Consider the following 26,042-nt stretch of genomic DNA (forward strand, 5'->3'; position numbering starts at 1 on the left):
TTCTCTTAACATAGAAAATATTATGCAATTTGCCATGAGTTAGTGTTTTATTATTTCCTTTTCCTGTCTAAAAATAAGATACCGCTCTTTGCCTTGACAATATTGTGAGTTTAACATAGTTTCTTACATGGGTGTACAGTTGGATTAAATTGCTGGATTCTTGTGTTTCTCTACAATCAGATGCATCTTTTGTCAAGTCCTGTTAAAATACCTGTGGTACTTCATTAATGCTCCATCTGATATTTGGGTACTGTATGCTGCTATTTATTTACAGTAGTAAACAAATACATGTGGGTGCATCTGTATCCATAAATATGCATTTATCTACATCTGTTAAAGCTACCTTAGCTTTACCATGTCACCTTTTGGCAGACTGCTGCACTCTTTAAAATCCCTCCTTTGTTTTATAAAGGTTGCTAAACCATTCTTTTCCTATCTTTACCGGAAAATGACTGAGCGTCCCCCAAAATAGGCATTATGTTATGGCCTAGGGTAACCTAAATTCATTTTGAAGTAGTCTTTTGGCGTGGGCTCTGCGTTAACGTTTTTGGTGGTATGTCCTGTGGTCAGGAGCTGATAGCGCTGATTTCAGCATTCCCTGTACAATGCAACAGGTGTAGTCTCTTGGTCAGCCAAAGATGGAAAAAGGCATATGTTGATGCTGATGTGTTCGTTGGGCTTAAGGATTGTAACTGGTCTTGAAGAATGACAGTCATCGTGAGGACATAAGCACTCAAATACCTGAAATTTTCACCATCAGGAATTTTCTACGCTAGCACTTCTGTTTTGCTCAGACTAAGCTGTAGAAATCTATCTTTCCACTTTTCTCACACTTTTCAGATAGAACCTGCAATACGTGTGTCACTGACTTCATTTGCTGCAAAAAATAGGTGATGGGATATTATTATAGCTCTTTGTGTGAATCCCTGGTCATATTATGAGTTTTAGCCCTTTGTCCAATTGATAGAATGAGGAGGAAACAAAGTGGATCCATGGAGACGACAGTTTTGTGGCAGTAGAACAGGTGCTCACCAAGCATAGCATCCAGCACTGTCACGGTAAATCACCTTATAATGCCTTCTGAGAGGGATAATTGAATCAGCTTTTGTATAGCTGGGGATGTACGCTCCTCCCCAGTGTTGAAAGTTGCACTTATTACAGCATGGTTTCTGAGAGAGTCCATGCTGGAGTGTGAATGCACATCTTCTACCCAATGCACAGCTCTTCTGAGTCATATTCTTGTTGAAAGATTCTTGGTGGGAGTTATTGCAGGATCAACAGAAAGTCCAAGAAGCATAGCCTCTCCTCTCATTGACCTCATCTCCAAGTTACAGTTTTACAGAAGTATTTTTTTGAAAATACAGCTCCATGTTTGTTTGTGTCTGCTAGATTGCTACCAACAGAAAACATCGTTCCTGATTTAAGCATGAGGTAGGCTTTTGGAGGAAGCTTGCACTTCTTTTAAACCTGTTTTAAGATAGGCAGAATGGCTCAGTTTTGAGAAATCTCATCAGACAGCACCTACCCTTTTGTTGTTGTCGTCACACTTATATTTTAAAATACCTGCATGTTTTTGATTCTTTTTTGTTTCTGAATGGGCTTTATATAGGTGTCTTGTCTTAACTGTGGAAGGGAAGAACAGAGGATATGAAAGATGTAGAGCAGTCACAGATTCTCAGAGGTGGTGGAGTTGACATGAGAGCACAAGAGTGGTTGCATTAGGTCAGATCAAAAGTACAGTATTTTATCATTCTGTCTTTGACAGTAACTAAAAGCAGATGCTAAGAGAGTAACTTAAAAATCAAGTGTATAGCGATACTTCTCTAAAATATAGGAGCTGTCTTAGCTGCAACTGGTGTCTTTATTTTTAAAATCTGTAGATTTTTCTTCTATGAGCTTATGGAGCTGTGTCTTGAATCCACAAAAGTTTAGCCCTTGCAGTGGTCTCTGGCAGGGACTTTGTTAGCACAAGGCCATGTTGGGTGAAGAGCTGCCTCCCGCGTGTTTTAAATCTGTGTCTTGCTAGTCTGATGTGATGCCTGATATTTCTTGTATTGGAAGAGATACAGAACTGTCGGTTCCTATTCAGGTCTCTTGAAGATGCACCACTACTTAAGTGTTGAGATACTTATCTTTAGTCTTTTGTTCTTTATGTTGGTGGCAGCTTACAGTGCTTGGAAGCTACTGTCATCTACCGGGAGTACTCTAATTCTAGCCTGAAATATTTAAAACTGAAAGCTTGATCACTTCTTAAATGGATAATTTTTTGGGTGCAACCAAATCTATTTACCTCTTCAGCTGTTGAATGAATCAGAATTAATGAGAATTCAGATGATAAATAATCCTCACTATATGCTGGTTCTGATTGTTCTTTTTCTTTTCCACAGCCTTTATTCAAATGTCTCCACCACAATTTCTCAGCTGTCATTTTCACTCTAGGAGGTGGTGTTTGATATACTTCCTGGGTGACCTAGCACTCATGGTCTGCTGAAAAACAAGTAGCTGACTAGCTTGATGTCTGTGTTTTCTGTTCATCCTCTTTATCTTTTTTGTACATTTCCTCCTTTTTCTCTTTACTGCTCCTTTACTCATACTTGTCCTCCATTTTCCCTTCATTTTACCGAAGTCAGTCTCATAATAAGTACTTCTAGTTGTTAGGAATAAAATGCACTAAAAATTATAAGTATGGTACTTATCACATGTCTGTAGTAATTTTGGCCATCTTTCTGCTTTTCGTTATTGTTCTCTTTAGTTGTAAGCTCTATGAGGTAGGAAATAAATTCTGCTGCAGGTACTATGCCTCACATGGTGGTTTCTGAATTTTGATTCAGTCTTCTGACATCCATTGCAATACTGTTGATGATGAAGTGAGTTTTCCTTCAAAACAGATTTTAAAATTTCTAAAGTATGATTCTAGTGACTATCATGAATTAATTTTCATGGTTTTTCCCGTGAAAGCTGTCTTAGAAAATTTCTGTCTATTGTAGGAACAGCAGCAATACTGGTACCAGCAACACCTGCTTAGCCTGCAGCAAAGGGCAAAAGCCCATGCTCAGGGACAGCAGCAAATGAAAGGTCCAGTAGTGAAGGATGCACCTGAGCAGAGAGCAAAGTCTGAAGAAGGGAAAATGAGTGCTTCAGCTCAGCAGTCTGAACCTCCTCCACTTAATGAATCCCTGCCTCCAGCTTCCAAAGACGACGAGTCTTCTCTTACCTCCACTGAAACTCAGGTAGGCTTTGTAAAGTGATGCTACTCCATTTGTCGTGCTAGATGGGATAAAGAAACAGGAAAATAATGCCATTAAATTCTCGCGTATACTGTGTAACAATAACTAAATATGGTAAAGAAGTCTTAAAAGAACATTTGCTAAGGCTGCACCAATTAAAAAAAATAAAAATACATACACTCCTTGTATATAGTCACCCACACATGCACGAAGCGAGTCCAAGCTTGACTCACTTGCACCTTCCCCAACGTTGTCATCTTTGTCTATGAGAAACACTTTGTGATGCCTAAGTGCAAAATCAAGTACTCAGTAGATGAGGAATGCTATCTTTAAGACACTATTTCTTAATTCCTCTCTGGCAGTTTGTCAATTCTGACTCCCCTTCTCTGTGTGTTATAGTTTGTCTGAAAGCCAAGAACTTTGCACGGAATATTTTTGCCAGCACGCTTAATAACAGTTACTACAGAATGGATGGAGATCATGATTGATGTTTGAACAGATTACTGTAGGGTAGTAGATTACCCTGCAGCATGTGCTCCGCTTTAACTTACAGTGTGTGTGTTCCTACCAAGTGGCAAAAATAAAGCACTCGGAGTTACTTTACCTCATCATGAAAAAGCACTGTTGTCTCATTATATTTGCTGTGAGAAGCAGATAACAGATCTGCATTAATCTCTTTCCTGTAGGTAGTTTCTGTATGTATGAATACCCTAATTGCCATCAGCCTAACCTTTAGATCAGACTATTCACATTAAGAATAAATGAAATAAAAATCAGCCTTCCAGAAGCTGTGGGTGTCCAGAACACTGAAATACAGAGTGATAAAATAACGAACCCTGAGAAAGTTCCTGCAAACTGGGTAGCGACCAAGTGTGTTTTTCTTCTGACAGAAGGAGCTTTCATTTATTTACAGTATTTGCCTTTTTCTCTAGCTCAATATTGAACCTTCCGATGACCCCGAGGAAGATTTGAGATTGCAGCAATTGCAAGCAGCAGCAGCTCAATGGCAGCAGCATCCCCATCACCGCGTTGGATTTCAATATCAGAGAATAATGCAGAAGCACGCCCAGCTGCAGCAGATAGTACAGCAGTATCAACAGATCATGCAACAGCCTCCACACTTACAGGTGAAACACTAAGGAGATGGTGTTTGATATACTTCCTGGGTGACCTAGCACTCATGGTCTGCTGAAAAACAAGTAGCTGACTAATTTGTCATGGTTGGCTCATCTGTCTAGCTACTTTTTCTGCTTGGGTAGAAGTCTATATCCCCTTTTCCTACTGTCACTCAACTTCAGAATGAAAAAAGAATTGGCAGATGGTGACGAAGCTTCAGTAGGATGAGAAATACAAGACTTTACACTTGTCATAAGATTTTTCAGACGTATACCTGCGTGATACAGAGGCAAAGCTGAACACAATATTGAATTTACTCAGCTTTGAATGTTTTATTGTTGGAGAAACAGTTCAGAAGAAAGGTCAGGTAAACAGATGATTGCATGGAGTAATTTGGTAGCTGCTCTTTTTTACAACATTGTGTAGTACAAAAATAAACATGTACAATGATGAAGTAAACACAGATACCAAAAATACACAGTTAAAGTAATTAAGAAAATCACTGTCTCACATTATTTTTGATTCAAATAATCAGTGAAATAAAATAAAAAGTCTTAATAACAAGTTTGGATAATTATATCAGTGTTGCAACCTTTAAGCTCTTAAGTAGAAGTTGATTACTGTATTAGAGAGTTGAGTCAGCTTTTTCTGGGTTGGTGGAGTTTGTACATTAAGCATTTCTTTGTAGCTTGGGCTGTCTGCTTCTTTAAAAAAAATCTCTTTAAGTGTGAACCCTAAAAATCTCAGACAAGATCAAGCCATGGATATTAGCACCTGTATCTACACATAACGAAAGACAGTACCTCCTAGAAGGAAGCTTCATTGTGCAAATAAGAAGATCTGGCAAAGGTTTAGAGAAAAGTAATTGCTGACAGCTGAAGCAACTCTGAGTGGGTTAACAGCAGAAACTGAAACCTCGAGAAGTAGTCACGTACTGTGTATATTGAAAGTGTGAAGATTGATTTGGGCTTTAGCCATTGTTAGCATCCAGTAATAAGACAGCTTGGAGCCCTTTGATTATAGCTTTCTTCAGCTGTCCTGTTCAAAAAAAAAAAAAAACAAACGCAACCCCCCAAAAAAAGCCTTTTATACATAAATGTCCTCTAGTCATAAAATGTGTAAATTGTCACAATGACTTTAGACATCACAGTTGGTTTTTGCTTTTGTTTCAGTGTAGTTCTTCCTCAAGCTTCTGCCCAAGTCAGAAATTGTGATATTACGAGTGATACTGAAATACATGGCTCTGAAAATAACTAGGATGGTATTTTGAAGGTATTCTTGTCTTCTCATTGCAGACAATGTCAGTGGACATGCAGCTGCGACATTATGAGGCACAGCAAAAACAGTTCCAGCAGCTTCATAAAGATTGGGAGCGATCAATGAACCAACAGTGGCAGCATCAGCTTCAAACCTACCCTCACAAAGACCAGCTTCAAGAGTATGAGAAACAGTGGAAAGCATGGGATGAACAGATGAAGGTCACTCAGTCTCATCTGCAGGAGAAAGTGAGCTCACTCCAAAATCTGAAGAATCAGTATCCTGCAAATGTTTCGCTGCCACCTCCATTTGTTCCATATTCTCAAACCACTCAAGGTGGCATTCCTATTATGCCTCCAACTTTACCTTCAACTACACCTCCGCTGGTCCCCCCACCTCTCTCTTCTGTTTCTCAGTTATCTAATTCCTCTGTCCCTTCAGGATCCAGTTCTCAAAGCAGTCAATCTACTGAGACACCAAGGCCAGCTCTGCTTCCCACCCCTGGTACCTATGCATCAAAAATAGCTAGTTCAACTGTATATTCACCTTATCATTCTCAAGTAAGTTCATCCTTTGGCTCTTCAGACCACGGAAAGTCTCAAGTTCATCTTAGTAAACAAACTGTCTCTATTTCATCTGAGCAAGGATGTGGGGAACTGAAATCCACTTCTGCAGTGTCTTCAACACATACACCTACCGTGCAGGATAAACCAGTGAGGTCGGGTGGATTGCTTCCAGATCCTCCCAGATCAGCACGTTTTGAAGGCCCCAGAGGCCCTAGGTAAGGATGTTTTTTTTGATTTATACACGTTCCAGGCTATGAGACTTTCAGTGATATATTAAGAAATGAAACATATATCTTATTCTCAAATCTTCCTGAGGTCATGTGAAGTGTGCTTGTTTGGTGGAGGTTTTGTTTTTAATGTATGTACACCATGCTCTGTATTTATCTTACTAAAGCAAGGATAGATAGATGCCTTTCACCTGAGCATTATCTAGAGTAGAATGCTTTTTTTTTTCTGGCAAAATGCTTGGGCACACTGCACCCTTTTCATTCCCAGAGATGTAATACCCTTTTTGTGAAAATAGGAAAGCTGTTGTAAATATTTGATATGTCTTTGCTGTCCTTAGTTTGAAGATGATAACTCATACTTGAAAGAGTGATCCTATATGAAAAGGGATCTAAATTCCCAGCATTTTGTCTGCGGTACTTGGAACATAGTTTAGGAAAATCTAAAGCAAAAATCTTGAAGGATTGTTTTTAAGTGTTACTATATATGGTAGCACTTTAATGTAGGCATTCTGAAAGGGATTCAGGAAAGAATTCAGTTATATATTCAGTTGAATATACTAATGTAGCTAATTACTGGCAATTTAGATGCTATTTGTTTTTTAGAAACAATAAAAAGTACTCTTTGTTTGTAATCCAAGATTTATTGCAGAAAGACACGAAAATTCAAAGCTGTTCACCAGTACTTTAACTTCCAGTGTGAGAGAGTTCTGCAGCTATATGATTGTCCTATTCGGTACACTTTTCAAAATGGCTGTTTGATAAGAGAGGTAGTGCTTGTCTTAAGTACAAATCAATGGTTTTCTACACATGTAGCATTACTTAGCATTCAAACAATTATAAACGAGAGAAGGAAAGAAATGAAAATTTGAACCTTAGGATCGTAGCATTAGGATTCTTTGTCACTTTTTCTTTTTAATTATGTCATGATGGTCTTGGCTTTGAAGGTTGCTGTCTTTATCTTTTGGTAAGATACAGTTTTGTTCAAATTTAAATCTTCATTTTATCAGGTGGATGGCCTGCTGCCGTAATGTAAAGCCACTCTGAAAGCCAGTGTTCTGTGTCTTTTATGTGGTTTTATACCTGCTATACAGTTTAATCCAAGATCTTGGATTTGGAATGTTTTTCTTTCATACTTGACATGATATCAGGTTGCAAAAACAACATCTGTTCTGTCTGATCATTAGTTCAAGTTGTGTTGATGTGATGCCTACTGAATCAAAGAACAGTGTTGTTCTGTTAAATTGTTTCTATCCTTACATACTCTGCTAGACTTTACGATCATATCTTCATGTTTATTTCCCTTCTCTTTGCTTCCAAAGTGATCATTCATTAATAATAATTCGTTAATTGCTAGCAATGTAAATGAATTTTTTATAACTTTGAATAATTTTCTACCTCCTGATGGTTTTTAAAAAGTGTTGTTTCTGGTCCTGGGGATTTGTTGGATGTACAGTTCTGAACAGACTGTTTTCATGACTTGCTAGTGCATGTCTTTTGTGTGTGTTGGTTTAGAGCCCAGTGCTGTGCAATGATAGGCTATGGATAATCAAAAATTTCTAGAATGCACATACAGGAGCTCTGGTTTTGAGCATACTTACGCTATTTAATTAACACTGTAACCTTTGCGCATTCCTATATTGTGATTGCGTGACCATTCTAGGGTTTTATCAAAGCTTTCCCAAAAATCTGTTTACTGTTTCTTCTCAATATAGTTAGTAGAAAAGAGAGTCCTAATAAATTTTTAACTGAACGTGGGGTAAATTAAAAATGTTGTGTGTTACCTGCTGCCATCCCAGCTAAAAAGTCTCAGGTAATGACTAGACATATAAAAAGACACACACACCTTTCACCTCTTTTCAGCAATTGACTTTTCTCAAGAAACTCTAAAGAACGGGCTTAAACTAATTTTCAGAATTTTGGGGATGAAGTGTGTCTTACAGTATCCAACCTTCTTGCTATACCTTCCGTGTAAAAGTTAATCCTTCAAATCTAAGTTATCTTGCCACTGTGCTTTGTAATTTCTTCTTTTTCCTCTTTCTGTTCATCTTGACCTGCCCCTACCCCCAAAAAAGGCAGTTTACTGTGTTAACTTATCAGGATTATTAAAATTCTTTGAGGTTGTATAAATGATCTTGTTTGGTAAATTGCTCACTGAAACAGTAAATTCTGCAACAAGTCAACCGCTGTTGGTAACTAGGCAGTAATGAATTAATATCCATAGAATCATAGAATAGTTTGGGCTGGAAGGGACCTCTAAAGGTCATCTAGACCAACCCCCCCCTGCAATGAGCAGGGACATCTTCAACTAGATCAGGTTGCTCAGAGCCCTGTCCAACCAGACCTTGAATGTTTCCAGGGATGGAGCATCCACCACCTCTCTGGGCAACCTGTGCCAGGGTTTCACCACCCTCAGCGTAAAAAATTTCTTCCTTGTATCTAGTCTAAATCTACCCCCCTTTAGTTTAAAGCCATTCTCCCTTGTCCTTTCGCAACAGGCCCTGCTAAAAAGTTTGCCACCGTCTTTCTTATAAGCCCCCTTTAAGTACTGATAGGCTGCAATAAGGTCTCCCCGGAGCCTTCTCTTCTCTAGGCTGAACAACCCCAATCTCTCAGCCTTTCCTCATAGGAGAATGTTCCATCCCCCTGATCATTTTTGTGGCCCTCCTCTGGACCTGCTCCAACAGGTCCATGTCTTTCCTGTACTGAGGGCTCCAGAGCTGGATGCAGTACTCCAGGTGGGGTCTCACCAGAGCAGAGTAGAGGGACAGAATCACCTCCTTCGACCTGCTGGCCACGCTTCTTTGGATGCAGCCCAGGAAACGATTGGCCTTCTGGGCTGCGAGTGCACATTGCTGGCTCATGTCCAGCTTTTCATCCACCAGTACCCCCAAGTCCTCCACAGAGCTGCTCTCAATCCCTTCATCCCCCAGCCTGTATTGATACTGGGGGTTGCCCCGACCCAGGTGCAGGACCTTGCACTTGGCCTTGTTAAACCTCATGAGGTTCACACAGGCCCACTTCTCGAGCTTCTCCAGGTCCCTCTGGATGGCATCCCGTCCCTCTGGCATGTCGACTGCACCACTCAGCTTGGTGTCATCTGCAGGCTTGCTGAGGGTGCCCTCGATCCCACTGTCTGTGTCATTGATGAAGATATTAAACAGTACTGGTCCCAATACAGACCCCTGAGGGACATCACTTGCCACCGATCTCCATCTGGACATTGAGCCGTTGACCACTACCCTCTGGATGTGACCATCCAACCAATTCCTCACCCACCAGACAGTCCATCCATCAAATCCATACCTCTCCAATTTAGGGAGAATGATGTTGTGGGGGACCGTGTTAAAGGCCTTACAGAGGTCCAGATAGGTGACATCCATAGCTCTTCCCTTGTCCACCGATGTAGTCACTCCATGATAGAAGGCCACTAGGTTGGTCAAGCAAGACTTGCCCTTGGTGAAGCCATGTTGGCTATCCCGAATCACCTCCCTGTCCTCCATGTGCCTTAGCATAGCTTCTAGGAGGATCTGTTCCATGATCTTCCCAGGCACAGAGGTGAGGCTGACAGGTCAGTAGTTCCCAGGGTCCTCCTTTCTACCCTTTTTAAAAATGGGTGCAATGTTTCCCTTTTCCCAATCACCAGGGACTTCACCTGACTGCCATGACTTTTCAAATATCGTGGAGAGTGGCTTGGCAACTACATCAGCCCATTCCCTCAGGACTCTGGGATGCATCTTGTCATGTCCCATAGACTTATGTATGTTCAAGTTCCTCAGGTGGTCACAAACCTGATCTTCTCTTACAGTGGGAGGGACTTTGCTCCCCCAGTCCCTGTCTTGTGGTCCATCCACTCAAGAGGTGTGGGAAGAGAGGTTGCCAGTGAAGACTGAGGCAAAACAGTTGTTGAGTTCCTCAGCCTCCTCCTCATCTGTTGTTACCAGTTTGTCAGTCGTGTTCATTGGGGGGGTACACTTTCTTTGACCTTCCTTTTCTGGCTGACATACCTATAGAAGCCCTTTTTTTATTACTCTTTGCATCCTTTGCCAAGTTCAGCTCCAGCCGTGCTTTGGCCTTCCTGATCCCATCCAGTGAGACGCAACTGTGAATCCCAAACATGCAAGCAACTTGACTTCAGACATGAGTTCTCTATTTTCTGTAAAATGAATTTGATTTGTTCTAGTCTATTATGTAAATCAGTATTTGAGCATATGCCTAAAGATTGGATCTTTTACTAGATCAGCCTTGTTAAATATGATTGCATGAATTATTCTTCATTAGTTTGCCCGACCTATTTCCTCATATTCAAGCAATAGCAGTTGTAGGTGCTCTCAAAAGGAATTTAAAAAGTGATGCAATAAAAACGTATTTGCTTTAGGCATATTATCTTGCATGGAACTGGGCGATATCACAGTTTGTTGCACTTTATGAAAGGATCTGTATTTAAAGTTTTTTTTCTAGATGGCATTCATCACCATAGTTAAGTGGGCTTGTTGCATACTGTCAAAACAAAAGTTCAACGAGAGTTGTTGATTGCAACAAAACTTCCGTTAAACAAAAGTTGAAAGCTTTTTTTTTTTTAAAATGAGTTTGCCAGCTTTCTTTGTCAGTCAGGCTTCAGTCCCGAGATACTTAAGCCAAATTTCCTTTTAGGGTTACATAATCTGCAAGTGGCTTAAACTGGTCTTCAGTGAACAATATTGAATTGAAGAACATGCCTCTGTGCTTCTGCACTGGTTCAGTAGGGATTGATCATAAGGCACACTAGGATTCATCAGTTAGAAGTGACTTTGCGGGGGGATGAAACTCTCTTTTAGAGGATTTTAATTTGACATGTTCATTTGAATAAAATTGCCATTATGTCATCTATAGATTTGATGGACCTCGGGGAAGAGGATATGACAAATTTGAAGGCTCAAGACAGAGAGGGCCTCGTTTTGACTCCCAGCGCTCAGAAGGATACAGGTCACGTTTTGACCGACAGAATACAGATGGACAGTCTTCAAGTAGGTGGGGGACTATCCCACGAGGACCAGCAGCACAATTTTATACTTCGACAAACACATCACATGGACATGGTTCCCGACCTAGTGGTCCACGGTGGAGGGGGCCCAGGCCTCATTTGGGACAGCAGCAGCAGCAGTCACAGACAGACTCACAGTCAGAAAACAAAGAACCTTTTACAGACGTAGCTGGCAATCAGCAGACTGTAAGCAGAACACAACCTGCTCCCGATGCACAGAGTGCAGGTCCCATTGAGCCGAATGAGGACCTGACAAACACTCAACAGGAACCATCCAAACCTGAAGTCAAAGAAACTGTTTCAGACCCTCCTAAAAAGTGGACATGGAGTTCACATGATCCTAACCAGCAAGTAGAAGAGTCCAAAGCACCTACTCCGCCTATTCAGAACCAGAAATCAACATCCCTTTCTAGTAACCCTGTAGCTTTGCAGTCAGGTATTGCAAGAACAGGTGGTGCGGTAACACCTGTAACAGGAAATCAGGATTTGGATTCACCAGATGGCCAGTTAATTGCTTCAGATAGCACCCAGGGCCTACCTGGACCAGAAAGCAGAGGGAAAGGGCCATTTATGCATGAAGATAGAGGCAAGGGACCAGTAAGCAGAGGAAGGGGCCAGGGCAGACTGGATGATGGCTGTGGCAGAGGGCAGGGGGATGGCCGTGGCTGGGGAATGGGCCGTGGCCGAGGGATGGGACGGATGGACGGTGGCCGAGGGATGGGACGGATGGACGGTGGCCGGGGAATGGGAAGGATGGACGGTGGTTGGGGAATGGGCAGGATGGATGATGGCCATGGCCGGGGAATGGGCAGGATGGACGATGGCCGTGGCAGAGGATATGTTTACAGAGGCAGAGGGCAGGCTAGGCAGGCATCCATCCGTGGCAGGGGGATGTTCAGGAGAGCAGGCAGCAGGGAGAGGATGCCAGACAGGCGGTCAGGCAGCAGGGAGAGGATGCCAGATGGACGGTCTGGCAGCCGAGAGAGGGGACTGGGTGGACGGTCAGATAGCCACGAGAGGGTATTCTCTAGCAGAGACAGAGAGCTAGCTGGGCGGACAGGCAGCCGGGACAGGGGAAGGGCGAGTAGCCGGGAGAGAGGCCCAGTCAGGCGGGCAGGTAGCCGGGAGAGGGAACCCATGCGGCGGGCGGGTAGCCGGGAGAGGGAACCCATGCGGCGGGCAGGTAGCCGCGAGAGGGGCCCCATCAGGCGGGCAAGTAGCCGCGAGAGGGGCCCGGTCAGGCGGGCAGGTAGCCGTGAGAGGGGCCCAGTCAGGCGGGCAGGTAGCCGGGAGAGGGGTCCCATCAGGAGGGCGGGTAGCCGGGAGAGGGAAGCAGGAAGATCTGAAACAGGCAATATAGATAAACCCATTCACCTAGGAGATGACCCTGACAAATTGCCTCCATACCATCGAGATGAGACACTCAGGGGTTCTTGGGGTCATGAAGAAGATAGAATGCAGGAGGAATTTCCTTTAGATAGTCAAGATGACCCTTCTTTGGAGCATGAGCGATTGGACGATTGGGAAAGAGAACGATACTGGAGAGATCACAATTCTGATTATCAAGATGATTCTGTAGATGCATATGACAGAGATGACAGGCTGCAGTCCCACCATTCATTGCCTCCATTATCTCCCCTACCACCACTACCTCCTTTATCATCTGATCATGACAGACGAGATTCGTGGTGGGATGACTGGAAAAGGCCAAGAGAGAGGGAACTAGAGAGAGATCTAGATAGGACTGGAAGATCCTCAGACATTTATGATCAAGATTTAGACAGAGAATGGGATAGAGACTGGGACATGAGACCTATGGATGACAGAGAAATGGGGAATCGTGACCTGGATATCCCCCCTCTACCACCATTACCACCTCTTCCACCTCTGGACAGATACCGTGAAGATAGGTGGAGGGAGGATAGGAACAGAGATCATTATGACAGAGACCTCCGAGACAGGGGAGAGCTGAGGATTCGAGAGTATCCAGAGAGATACGACACATGGCGGGAGAAGCAAGACTACCTTCCTGAAAGGACCGATTGGGAGAGGGAACGGTTGTCGGATAGGTGGTATCCAGATGATGGAGATAGACTGCGGTCTTTGGATGATCATTCAGATTCATCCCTTCCTCCACCTTCACATTCCTCTGATATGCTGGGAGCAGATTCAAACCTGGACTCTGACCAGTCCTTGGGAGGAGTGATGGTCCTTAGCCAAAGACAGCATGAGATAATTCTGAAGGCTGCCCAGGAGCTCAAAATGCTTCGGTGAGTTGCCTGGTTCTGTCACTCTGGGTGGGAATCTCATTCTGCGGAGATGGTGCTCCTTTCCTAATTCATTCCTTGATTTACACAGTAATGGCTTCATTTCTTTGCACCACTGCATGATAGTAGGAGCTCATGTGGAACAAGTTATTTGGAGTACCTCCATCACAGCTTTTGTGGATAGACTTTTTTCCTTAAATAGGTGGTTGTCCCTTTCCCCATGAATATGGCATTCCCTGTTTGTTACTTTCCAGGAAGAGATCTGTCCACATCACCTGACCAATCTTTTTGTTATTCTCAAATGAGCTTGTTGATAATTGCTTTTCAATCTTTTTATTAGTGTAAGGTGAGCTCGTTGATAATGGCTTTTTAATACTTACCTGTCAAGATCTACATTAATGTGGTTCTTAATTCACACAATGGGGCCTATTTAGTTCTTGGATACTGCTTACTTTTTAATTAAAGCGTATGTGAGGTTTTTCTTTTTTCTTTTTACAATGCTCCCTCATTTGAAATCCAGCATCGTCAGTGAATAATTTTGTCAAGTTTGGTTGATCTTAATTCTGAGGATCAGCATAACAACAGTGATAACAATCAGGAGGATATGAATGCAAGAGTTCACCAAGACCACATTTTAGAAAGCAGCTACTAGAGTCCCTAAGGCTTTAATAGGTGTTTATTTCAAAATAAGTAATAGAATATCCTCTTAAACATCAGAAACATCCTAGGGCTTAGTAAATTTAGTAATATTAGAATGAATGGAGCACATACCATCTATCCAAATGCTATCTTTGTGATTTGGTGCATGGGTTTAGGTGCATTAAATGCATTAAAAAAAAAAAAAAAAACAAAAATGGAAAGATGAGTTTCTTTGACTATTTTCAGTGAATGAGATCTTTCAGAGCAGATTGTAGAGGAAAGAGGAGGCATCTTAGAGACAGAGGTTCATGTGATTCATCCTATTCATGAATTACTGAGAGATAGCTAAGGATTGGTGCCTAGTAAAGATGGGGTTTAATTTCCTAAACAAGATATTATGCTAAAATAATGGGCAATTAATATGAATGTTTGGTTATCATTATTACATTTACATTAAACCATGTTGAAAGATACAGAGACGTTTTGCACTTTTCTTGAAGCCGTTTTATTTTCAGAGTCATAGATTGCTAAGCATCTGTCCCATATGGAACGCCTTAGTTGCATGCCAAAATGCAAGAAAAATAATTTTTAAAAAGGAGGGGAGAACTTTTATTCTGAATAATTTAATCTGTCACTGCAATTAGATTAATTCATCAGGTGTTAGTAACTGTGAAATCTGTGTGATAAAGCAATATTTGCCAAAAGTTTGGAGCAACAGATCATTTTCAGCTTCCTGGCTTTCCCATTGCCTCAGGTTGCCAGGGATATGTTTTGCTGTTTAATGTGACTAGCCACAAGCCAGTAGACTTAATCTAAGGACCATAGTTTGGGAATCACTGCCTAAGTGAATAATTTATTAGGGCTGAAATATCTAAACACAGAAACTAAAACATTTTATGTAAGAAAGGAGATACATATACCTCTTTCTAAGCCAGTAAAAAGGGGAAATATAAACATGACACTATGATACTGATTTTTAATTTAATATGAGGATAATCTTAAAAATTAGTTACACTGGTACTTCTCATCAGGTTCTTACATGCAGGTGACCCCAGTCTGAACAGTAGGAACAACTTTAAAGAGACTGCTTATGATATTTTTGCTGAGCCAAGAGTATAGTGTGGTCCATAACTGCTTTCATCTCCAAAGGTAAAGCCTTCATCTGGCTTTGCTTTTATTGTGTATAAAACAGCATACTCTGAGCTGCATGCTGTTCTGTATTTGTCATCTGGTGTATTTTTCCTAAGCCAGGTGTAAAGAAAACCTTCTAAGTGCTAGCAGTTGCTCAGTTTACTCTTTGTACTAATGCAGCACTTTGGATCCCTTTCTGTGAGCCAAGTTCTCCTTGCACTGGATACTGAACAGATGGGTTGCTAGTCAGGATGGCCTCTGTTGTGCCTAGTACAGAGGGATCCCATTCTTAGTTGTTCTTTGGGCACACTTTAATACACACAATTAATATGAACAAAGAGTTATTAGCAATAAAAAACTAGATAAAAAGATGCAAACAAAAACTGGAAGGAAATTGTATTGAATAGATAGATCTTTGTAATCCAGTGGTTGTAGCATTCACTACTGGTCCTGGTCTCTGCTCCATAGACAGGATAGCATTTTGATACATAAAACAAGGAGACAAAAACTAACATCACCGCTTTGTTTTTAAATATTGGAGTGTCTGTTGTGCTTTGTGTTGGCCTCAATCCTGTTAGTGTGCAACCCAGAGCAAGTCACTGAGAGCACTTAGGCATTCATCTCCACTGGGCTTCTGGTTTGCAGAACGTGTCGTCAGAAGCTAAAATTTAGCTTTGCTCTTTACTGTCAAAGTGGAGTGGTTCTGGCCAAGCACAAAAGCATAGCGGCATGGTGCAGAGGAAATCTGTGATCAAAAAAGGAGGCAGCTAATGTATTAAATACCTCCATGGTTAGGTGAATGTGAAACAGGGATTTCTGAATCATAGCGTTGACCATGTAAAGCCTGCTGTATCCTTTTCTTCTTTGGACTAGGCCCCTAATGCTAGTGTAATACGTGGTTTTCACTGTGAGCATTGATTTCTTTAATTTTTCATTTAAGCTACAGGCTGATAACTCTTTCTTGTGATTCATGTGCAGAGAGCAAAAAGAACAGCTACAGAAGTTGAAAGAGTTTAAACCTGACATTTCCACACAAGAGTCTCCTAGATCACAGAACACGAGCACAAGGCCAGGTGCCTTTCAGGTAAATTCATCTTGTGTTAACTTAATAACATGCTGGTAGTAATTACTATTAATGTTTATGTCAGATCAGTTCTGCACTCTGGTGGTCAAACTTCTCTGTGGAATGCCTCCCCAGCAGCCCTCACAACCTCATCAATCTTCTGTTGAGGCAAAGCAACTTCATAGTTTCTTTAGATTTTCCAAAGCCTTTCTTACTCATTCAGTCCACTGTGTCTTCTGAGCATGACCCATTGGGGACAGTAGCGCTTGAGGCTCAACAGCCTAGACTGCTGTGAGATGATGTGCAAGAAACGGTGAGCTCTTCCAAAACAGGGGCCTAAGGCTCATGAGAAGACCCTCCTGTTCCCTGCCTAACTTGGTTCTGATACTGTCTTTAATTCCAGTCTTGCTCTGCTTTTTCAACTTTAAGAGCTCTTTCCTCTTTGAAGAGTTTAAAGAGAGAAATTTAAGGATTGGTCCATCAAAAACTGAGATATTTCAACGCAGAGTGGGCATTAGCTTTCTGTTTGCTGTCTTTATTAGGAATTGTCATTACCCTCTGAAATATCATAAAGTGCATGGAAGCTCACATTTGTGTACTTCCATGACTTCATCTCCTGTTGTGATGCAAGTTATTCCTCCACTGCTTAATCTCTTGGTTGGTTCTGGGAACTCTTCTCAGCTGCTTATATTTGTTTTTTTGATAATTCATACCCGGTCAGAAACCAGTTGAACTTCTGCAGTCATGTTAACTCAGGTTTATAAATCCTTCCTAGAACGAATAAACAATTTTGTTAAAGGTATGTTGGAGGAGATACCGGAGTCGATGCACAGTCTTCATTCTTCATCAGATCTTAACCCCAAAGTTACTGGTACTAATAAATTTAGCCATACTGACCTCTGAGTCTGACATTTAGCCAGACCAAGCTTTGTTTGTCCCTCCCTCCAGAGAAGTGTTATGCGGTGAATGAGGTACTGCAAGTTTTCTTTTTGCCTAGTTGACCTCTTCCTTGTTTACAGTGTCTATAAAGTAAAATAATGGAACAGATTTGCTACCAAGAACTGCAGATATGTTGATGCCTTTAGGAAGTGACTTTACTCAACTTTGTTATTTTGTATCTCGGACTACTTCACCTATCTGCCTAAAGGTATTCAAACAACTGTTGTCTTTCTTGGGATTCCTGCCTTCAGGCTTCTGCTGTGACTTTGAACTGTTATTACAAAGTTCAGCTTTGTATCTACAACCATTCTGCAAGTTTTGTTGCATGTTGTTAATAAGGTTGCCTGTAACTTGACATCTGCTGTGATGCTGAAAAAACTCTTGTGACACAGCACGTGGGGTTCCGTGGGCATGTTTGGTTCATGAAGGGGTTTTGTTTTGTTGGGTTTTTTTGACTGGGCAAGACCTCCCCATTTCTTATGTTCATCTGATGTTGATTTCATTAAGGGGTTTCCAGGTGATTCTGCTCTCTGGGAATTTTTCCCGTGACTTCCAGAAAGAAGCTGGCCTTATCAGTCCTTTTGTGCATCACCAAGCTGCCCTACTTTCAGACTTTTTCAGCCTCCTCACAGACAGCAGGAATCTTTGCAGACAGCAGGAGTCTTTAAGAATAAAACCGTAGACACTTTTGAACTGAGATAGGCCTACTGGAGCTTAAATTGGTAAGGTTATTTTGAAGGAGAAAATAAATAGTATTTAAGCCTTCACATAGTGAACAAACACCAAATTAATTCAGGCCACCAGTTCTTGAAATATTGTCCTCCCACCTGTAGCACATTGATGGAGGTACTAGAAAATGCTTATGATTTGATTACCAGTTGCCATTGTGCTTACTGACTTACAGAGGATGAGAGAAGGTTAGTTTACAGATCTACATTAAAAGTGCTTTCTGCATCTAGGTCTCTTCTCAGCTATCTTCAGAGGCACCAGTAGAAGCCCAAGCTATTAAACCTTCTCCTGCTGTTATTATAAAGCCTCCCGTGTTGTTCAGACAGCCCACCCCTGTGACAAGACCAAGTGCCCCACTGACAAGGCCTGCTACACCTATGACAAGGCCACATGCTCCAGTTTCTACTCCAACTACAACCCCAAGTCATGGTCAGTCTTTAAAACCATCACCTTCTGCTGTGGAACAGGAACGCTGGGATGAGGATTCTTTCCACGGACTCTGGGACACGAATGAGGATAAAGGAGCAAATATGGAGTACGAGTTGTGTAAACAGGAGTCAATGATGCCTCCACCTGTCTCCTCACCTGTGAAAGTACCTGCCGTTCACACCTCTGTTCCATCAGCTGTACCAGTGTCCCTTCCTCCAGTTATTCCACCGGTTCCTAAAGCACCTGTGATTCAGCAAACTGTGGATTATGGCCACGGGCGAGGTGGGTATTACAGTGTGTTTGTTTGACCTGTAACAGAGAGCTAATTAGTCCTCCTAGCTTCTTTCTAAAGGAGCGTGCCACACAAAGCATGCTGTAGATGTCCTGCAGTTGACCTGTAGGCTGCATACGTTGCGATCTAATGCTAAGCAATGCAGTTTTTAAGGAGTCTGTAACCTCCAGCCTTGAGTTTAATGTTTTCTTCAATGCTGTGATAATGAGCTATTTCATGTGAACTGAATGGTGTATAGACATGTCTGCTTCTAATAAACACCAACTGATGTGATCACATCAATGTGTTATATTTAGATTGATATGGATACTTCCCTTAATCCCTTTGTAGCTGAGTATGAAATGACTGTGGTAGAAAGTACTTTGGATTGTTACAGTTCTTAGGTATGACTTAGTAACTTAAAGCAGAATGTGACTGGTGTTTGCATTATTTATATACTGCTTAATGGGTGTGAGGTACCGTCTAGACAGGGACGGAGACAAAGTTCTAGTTCTGAAGGGCGTGTGCTCTAAACAGGCATTTAACACATAAACAGTGAAGGGCTCTGATTTTTAGTATTGAGCTTATCAAAGCTAAAATTCAACATTAGTTTTTTTTAATAGAATTCATTTCCCTCATTCTTAGTTTTTAACAGGAGTGAAATCATGTCGTAAAGAAGTTCTTAAATTGTGCATTGTCATTTAAAGAGCATTTTTTCTCTCTCTAAGGTGCCATAACATGAACTGAAGCCGTATTGATTCCATTAAGTAGATATTTTACTAAAAGCTGTTAGAAAAATTGTCACTGTTAGGAATCTGAAGTGAGCATTTCAGTTAATATGCTTGACATTACAGTAGTTCTATGAGCTATTGAAACTTTCAGAGCATTTTAATGTTTATAATCTTCTGACCGTGCGTGCTACCTGAACTCATCTGAAAAGGCAGAAGTCCCATTCTTAAGATAAAGTGGTACGCATACTTACACACACAAACCCGCTTCAGTCTTTCAAAACCATGGTGTTGTGTATTTATGTGTAGCTCTTTTTGGATTATCCATTAAAAGAAATTTTGGTAAGTTATTCCAGTCACTTTTAATACCATTGACTGATTGCTTTTCATGACAGAGGAAAGGAAATGGAAGAGGGGTATTTTAAGACCTTGATTATTTTTTGATTATTTTTAACCAGATATAACCACCAGTAAAGTGGAACAGATTCCATATGGGGAGAGGGTAACCCTGCGTCCGGAACCTCTACCGGAGAGGCAAACATTTCAAAAAGGTAGGGAGCGCTTGGCTAGCGCTCAGACAGTTAGTTAGCTCTTAAGAAAAGTTGTAAGGCACTAAAAGCGTATTTTAAACTAAGTAACTCTTGTTTAAGCTAGAACCACTTCATTTTCTTCAGAGGCCCATAAGAATAAGTTTATATTGTCAAGAGGAGTAACGCAGTCAATGACTGAGCCACTTTAAACATTCAGTTTTGTAGCTTTAAGTAGGATTTCATGGTATGGTTGCCCGTTACAGTTTGGACAAGAGATTCGGTGGCTGATTAAATCCATTCTAGCCCTCTCATCATATGTTTCTATATACTTTTCTTGCACTCGTGTTTGTTGCTTTTCCTTCAAAAATAATAAAAAATTCAGAGTATGTTGTAGTAGTTTGGATTTCCATGGGTTTCTCCTTTCAGAGCACCCCGGTCGTTACAACAGAGAAAGAGATCGTGAGCCTTATTTTGAGCGTCAGGGTAATTCCAACACAGATCATCGGGATTTCAAGAGAGAGCGGGAATTGCACAGAGACCGTGGTTCTGTGGACTACGAACGAGAGAGATTTGAAAAAGAGCGGCATCCCCGAGATGATAGGTACGTGGTTTCAGAACACTATTGAAATCAATACAATTCAGGCTGTATTGGGTATCAGGCTATCCATTTTGCCTGTAAGGTACATGTTAATTTCTCTCTGGAACCCACAGTAGAAATTCTAGAAATACGCAAAATACTCTTTTGGCAGGGTTCTTCCTACTACACCTTCAAGGACTCAGTCTTACCGTGACAAGAAAGACCATCCTTCCTCCAGGCGGGGTGGTTTTGAAAGACCACCATATGAACGAAAGACAGATCGTCCAGCATATGATCATGGGCCTTCCATGTTTGGAGGTACAGTTTCTCAATCTTGAAGCCATGCTAGAACATTATGAAAAATATGGGCTCGCAGAGGTGAAGATTAATTGGGAGAAGATTAATTGATCTGCAGTATTCCTTTGTTCAGAATATATAGTTCAGGAAAATTTATTTGGGCGGTGTCATGTAGTTTTGTTTCTCAGTGATGATGGGATCAGGAACGCAACAGTTGTATACTCTGCTAAAAAATGTCTTTGATTGCAATAGGTTCAAGATTAGAAATGTGAACTATTTTGGGGACAAATCCATGATTTTATCCTAAAATAATGAAGGTCTGTTTAAATCAGCTCAGCTGGATATGAACATCTTAATTTTTTTATTTTACTGAACTAAGAAAATTCTTCTGTCCAAACACTGGAATTTGAAGGTGATCGTAGAAATTACCCTGAGGAAAGGATTCCTATTTCTGCTCCATCAATGCCTCGTCAGCCACCACCTGCTCCACGAGTGGAAAGGAAGCCAGAATCTAAAAATGTAGATGATATTTTGAAGCCACCAGGACGGGATAGCAGGCCGGAGAGGGTGAGTACGCATTGTGAAAGCAACAATCGGTTTCTACGAGGTCTGTATTCAGATAAAGTGCTCATGAGTGTAATATTTTGGGAACAAGGCTACGTTTGAGGAAGCTCTGGAAATTCTTTTGGTTCTTTTGCAAATGCCTAGAGTGTTGTAGCATAGCTATTAGGAGTCCACAGGAGATGTAGACTTCCTGAGAATGCTAAGATGAAATTCCTATTAGTGGGTAATGTTAATGTATTTTAGACTCTTCTGAGATCTTCACTTGCGTTCTTGATGTATCAGAGGAAAGACCTGGCTTTACACAGAGTCAGAGATTTGGCAGTGCACCATATAAAATAAGAAAGAACAAGATTCAGGCTATAAAACATTTAAACAAGTTTCGTTCAGTTAATTTTATCTGAACCAGATCTATAACGTCTTATGCAGTATGAGCTGCTGAGATGATTAACATCATATACTCTTATTCTGTGGAACTACTACCATTCCTCACAACCTGGTTTGTAAAATAGGCAGTGAGGCATGGTACTGGCTTTGCTTGATGATATGCAAAAGTGTGAGCCCAGAGCACATAATTTTCTAGAAGAAAATTTTTGCAAAAGAGATTCTGTTAAATGTAGTACGGTATCCTATCTTCTTACATGATCTTTGTTTCAGATCGTAATCATAATGAGAGGGTTGCCTGGCAGTGGAAAGACACATGTAGCAAAACTCATCAGGGTATGTAAACAACCACTCACTGTGTAGTGCTGCTTGTCTTTTATGTGTGCTTCCTCTGCTGTTCTCTTTCTGTTTGTCCGGAATTTCGGCCTGTTGTTATATCATGTTCCATGTCTTCATATGGCATGTGAATTCCCTCTGCTATTAGCAAGCATGAGGGGTACTGCTCTCTTCTTGTTTTGAATATAGAGCAGGGAACTGGTGTTTGCCAGAAGTGTTTTGAAGATCCTCTGTAGCAGAATGGAATTTTTACTGCAAGAGTATATATTTTCTTTTTGCTTTCCTCCCAGGATAAGGAAGTAGAATGTGGAGGACCTGCACCAAGAGTGCTCAGCCTGGATGACTATTTTATCACTGAAGTGGAAAAAGAAGAGAGAGACCCAGATACAGGGAAAAAAGTGAAAAAGAAGGTACTTCTAATTCAGTTGCTTATCTTGACAAAGAAACAAGGCATTCTGGAATAACACAGTGGCAATCAGAATTTCAGTCTGTGGCTTTGGAAGAGTGCAGAGGTCTGTGGGCTGTTTTTCAAAACAAATCAATGTAACTTAAGGGCAGAATGGGCAAATTCTTAAAAGTTGACCTGGAAGATGGTGAGGGGTCTGGAGAACAAGTCTTATGAGGAGCAGCTGAGGGAACTGGGATTGTTTAGCCTGGAGAAAAGGAGGCTGAGGGGAGACCTTATCGCGCTCTACAACTACCTGAAAGGAGGTTGTAGCGAGGTGGGTGTTGGTCTCTTCTCCCAAGTAACAAGCGATAGGACGAGAGGAAATGGCCTCAAGTTGCGCCAGGGGAGGTTTAGATTGGACGTGAGGAAAAATTTCTTTACTGAAAGCGTGGTTAAACATTGGAACAGGCTGCCCAGGGAAGTGGTTGAGTCCCCATCCCTGGAGGTATTTAAAAGACGAGTAGATGAGGCGCTTAGGGACATGGTTTAGTGGGCATGGTGGTGTTGGGTCGATGGTTGGACTCGATCTTAGAGGTCTTTTCCAACCTTAATGATTCTATGATTCTATGTTCTTCTCATACCAGTGTACTTTGTGGTCATAACATTCAGCAGTTGAACATTAGCAATTTAATAGGTGTCCTCTTTCTTAAATGCTTTTGTCCTTGATAAAGGTGATGGAATACGAATATGAAGCTGATATGGAAGAGACCTATCGTACCAGCATGTTTAAAACTTTCAAAAAGACCTTGGATGATGGCTTCTTCCCTTTCATTATCCTTGATGCTATCAATGATAGAGTGCGACATTTTGAACAGTTTTGGAGTGCTGCAAAAACCAAGGGTTTTGAGGTAATAGAGCCTAAAAAGCATTTGAACTTGCTAGCACCCATGTGCTGGTATTTTTAAACTTTTGAATGCAAAGTCCCTCCCACATTCAGGAAAAATGCTGTGGTCTACAGTTAAAAATTTACCTTTCTTAGAATGTAGAACTGCAGAGTGTATCACCAGGTAGAAAAAGAGCTCTAAAAATTGATTTACAATATTTAATATTGTCTTTCTCTTTCTAGGTGTACTTAGCTGAAATGAGTGCAGATAACCAGACGTGTTCCAAGAGGAATATTCATGGACGCAAGCTAAAGGAAATCAGCAGGGTAACTGTATACATCGGGAGTCATAGGTTTAATGATAGGTTTCATTGTGCTTTCGGGCCTGCTGTTGTTGGAAAACTATTGACCTTTTTTAGACTACATAATGCTTACACTTTTCCTCGAAGAAGACCTGGTAGTTATTTCATGGGATTGATTGAAATTACTTTTCTTAAGTACAGATACATCTTGTTTGTGATCAGAAACCCAATTTTCCATTGAATCTGTTACATTTTTAGAGGTGCTTCATTTTTTGTTTGTTTTTTGTTAGATGTCTGATCACTGGGAGGCAGCACCACGTCACATGATGCGCCTGGACATTCGTTCTCTATTACAGGATGCTGCTATCGAAGAGGTGAGAATCTCTGTGCTTGTTAAAATTACAAATTATGTAGATGTGACTGTACTGAGAATACAAAGCAGAGAAAGGTATGATCATAGCAGGGCAGTTATGCTTGGCACTGTAGAAAGCCAGAATCACTGTGTCAGACAAGTGTATTCCATTATCCTTAGCAATTACCCAAACATGAATGTACATGTTACTTTTTATCACCATTTTGGAGCCCAGACTTAATGCATCTTTGAGGAAGAGTTGAAGCCACGTTGCTCTTCAGCAGCTGTTGAGTATCAATTAAAGAGGATCTTTGCTCTCTCAGATGAAATTCAGCACTTTTTCAGGTTACTGGATTAATTGGGTCATAATTTGAGGAAGTAGTTTGATACAATAAATAAGTAAATAAACAAATTTGAACTCTTGCTCCCTACTTTGAGAAATACAGACCTGTAGCAGAGAATGAAGAAATAAATAAATAACATGTAGCAAAAGATTACACTTGCTGTGGAAGTATGCTACCTTTTTATTCCATTTGCTGTGATGTGCATTTTTGGTGTGTCAGCTTTCTGTATTGTTGCATTCTTCTTTGGCAGATATTTCAGGAGCTCTGGGAATAAATTAGTATGTTAATCGTATGGTCATCATGAATGTACCCTAGCTGCATGTTGCTGTCAGAACAGCTCTTGCCATGGCCATAGAAACTGGTGAACTGCTGAAATAGGAAGAGAGTTTACTCTTTGCAGTTTGTCATGAGGTCAACAGGTTATTTTTGAATCTCCAAATTCTTTGTATAGGAAAACAGTAATCTTTAAGAGGACAGCAAAAGGCTCAGCTCTCAAGTAGACTTGGAGAAGGGCAGATTTGGGATTTACTCTGTGTGCATCAAGGTTTTACTAATGGCAGTGAAGAACTGTACACACTTGGAGAGTTTTAGGCATGCCACAGTATACACATGAATCCCCATTAGAAATGTGGACCCCAGAAAATATTCTGTTAGATGGGCAGGGTTAGATGTACGTCTTAAAGCATCCATTTTCTTTATTATGTTAATCTCTGTAGTTATTATTCTTCACTGTGATATTTAAATATATAAAAGATAAAGGCTTGATAGAGATGTTTTATGCAGAGAGTGCCATTCCAGTGATGTGTAAATGGCAAGTTTAAGATCTCTTTCTGAGATTTCAAGTTTTGAAATGTGATTGTGTGGGAAGCAAGAGAAGTGTCTTACTGTTACAGATATTGGTAGCACAAAGAATGCATGTGAAGGAAGAGAATAAACCTTGCTACTTTCCCACACGGTTTGCCTCTCTGTAGCTAGAAGGGAACCTGCTTCTGAGGGAAGCCAAAATGGAGCCAGTATTCATATTGCATCATCATACTTTCCAAGATGAATCCTTTCTTCCCTCTTCTATTTGAACTTGGAATCTTCTACTTACTCTGCTAAAAAGATAATACTTAGAAGTCAAGCAGTGCCTTGTAAGTCTGTGCTTGTGCTTTGGAACAGGTGGAGATGGAGGATTTTGATGCAAATATTGAAGACCAGAAAGAAGAAGTCAAGAAGGATACAGCAGAGGAGGAAGAAAGTGAACTGGTAGGAGACACATCAGCCATCTCTAACGAAATGTTTGTTAATGTGTCTGAGGGAGAATCTCAGTCTTATAAATGCCAACCCATTGCCATTCTTAGCAGTGCGATCTTAATACACACATTTCTAGTCGTTTGTTCCTTAAACATTTCTAGGAGAACTTTAATGTTAAATCATATTATTCCTAACTGAATTTTTTTAAGAATCTGTGAGTATATGCCACAAATAGCATTATCA

General features: G+C 41.0%; 1 protein-coding gene across 5 annotated transcripts in view; it reads left to right on the top strand.

Annotated features, from left to right (window-relative positions):
* The window catches only part of YLPM1 (YLP motif containing 1), a 40,080-nt gene that overhangs the window by 3,066 nt on the left and 10,972 nt on the right, over window positions 1–26,042 (top strand). For 2 of the 5 annotated variants that reach the window (XM_076345109.1, XM_076345112.1), the window contains exons 2-17: window positions 2,988–3,230; window positions 4,160–4,354; window positions 5,639–6,381; window positions 11,263–13,683; window positions 16,429–16,534; window positions 18,412–18,892; window positions 20,068–20,160; window positions 20,566–20,740; window positions 20,889–21,034; window positions 21,393–21,580; window positions 22,232–22,294; window positions 22,585–22,704; window positions 23,414–23,590; window positions 23,809–23,892; window positions 24,158–24,241; window positions 25,725–25,811. In XM_076345109.1, coding sequence (XP_076201224.1) covers window positions 2,988–3,230; window positions 4,160–4,354; window positions 5,639–6,381; window positions 11,263–13,683; window positions 16,429–16,534; window positions 18,412–18,892; window positions 20,068–20,160; window positions 20,566–20,740; window positions 20,889–21,034; window positions 21,393–21,580; window positions 22,232–22,294; window positions 22,585–22,704; window positions 23,414–23,590; window positions 23,809–23,892; window positions 24,158–24,241; window positions 25,725–25,811 — 5,406 coding nt within the window. The remainder of the gene's footprint in view (window positions 1–2,987; window positions 3,231–4,159; window positions 4,355–5,638; window positions 6,382–11,262; window positions 13,684–16,428; window positions 16,535–18,411; window positions 18,893–20,067; window positions 20,161–20,565; window positions 20,741–20,888; window positions 21,035–21,392; window positions 21,581–22,231; window positions 22,295–22,584; window positions 22,705–23,413; window positions 23,591–23,808; window positions 23,893–24,157; window positions 24,242–25,724; window positions 25,812–26,042) is intronic. The other 3 variants (XM_076345110.1, XM_076345113.1, XM_076345111.1) reach the window with 3 other exon arrangements.

The sequence above is a fragment of the Aptenodytes patagonicus genome, chromosome 7, assembly GCF_965638725.1.
Source record: "Aptenodytes patagonicus chromosome 7, bAptPat1.pri.cur, whole genome shotgun sequence".
NCBI lineage: Eukaryota > Metazoa > Chordata > Aves > Sphenisciformes > Spheniscidae > Aptenodytes > Aptenodytes patagonicus.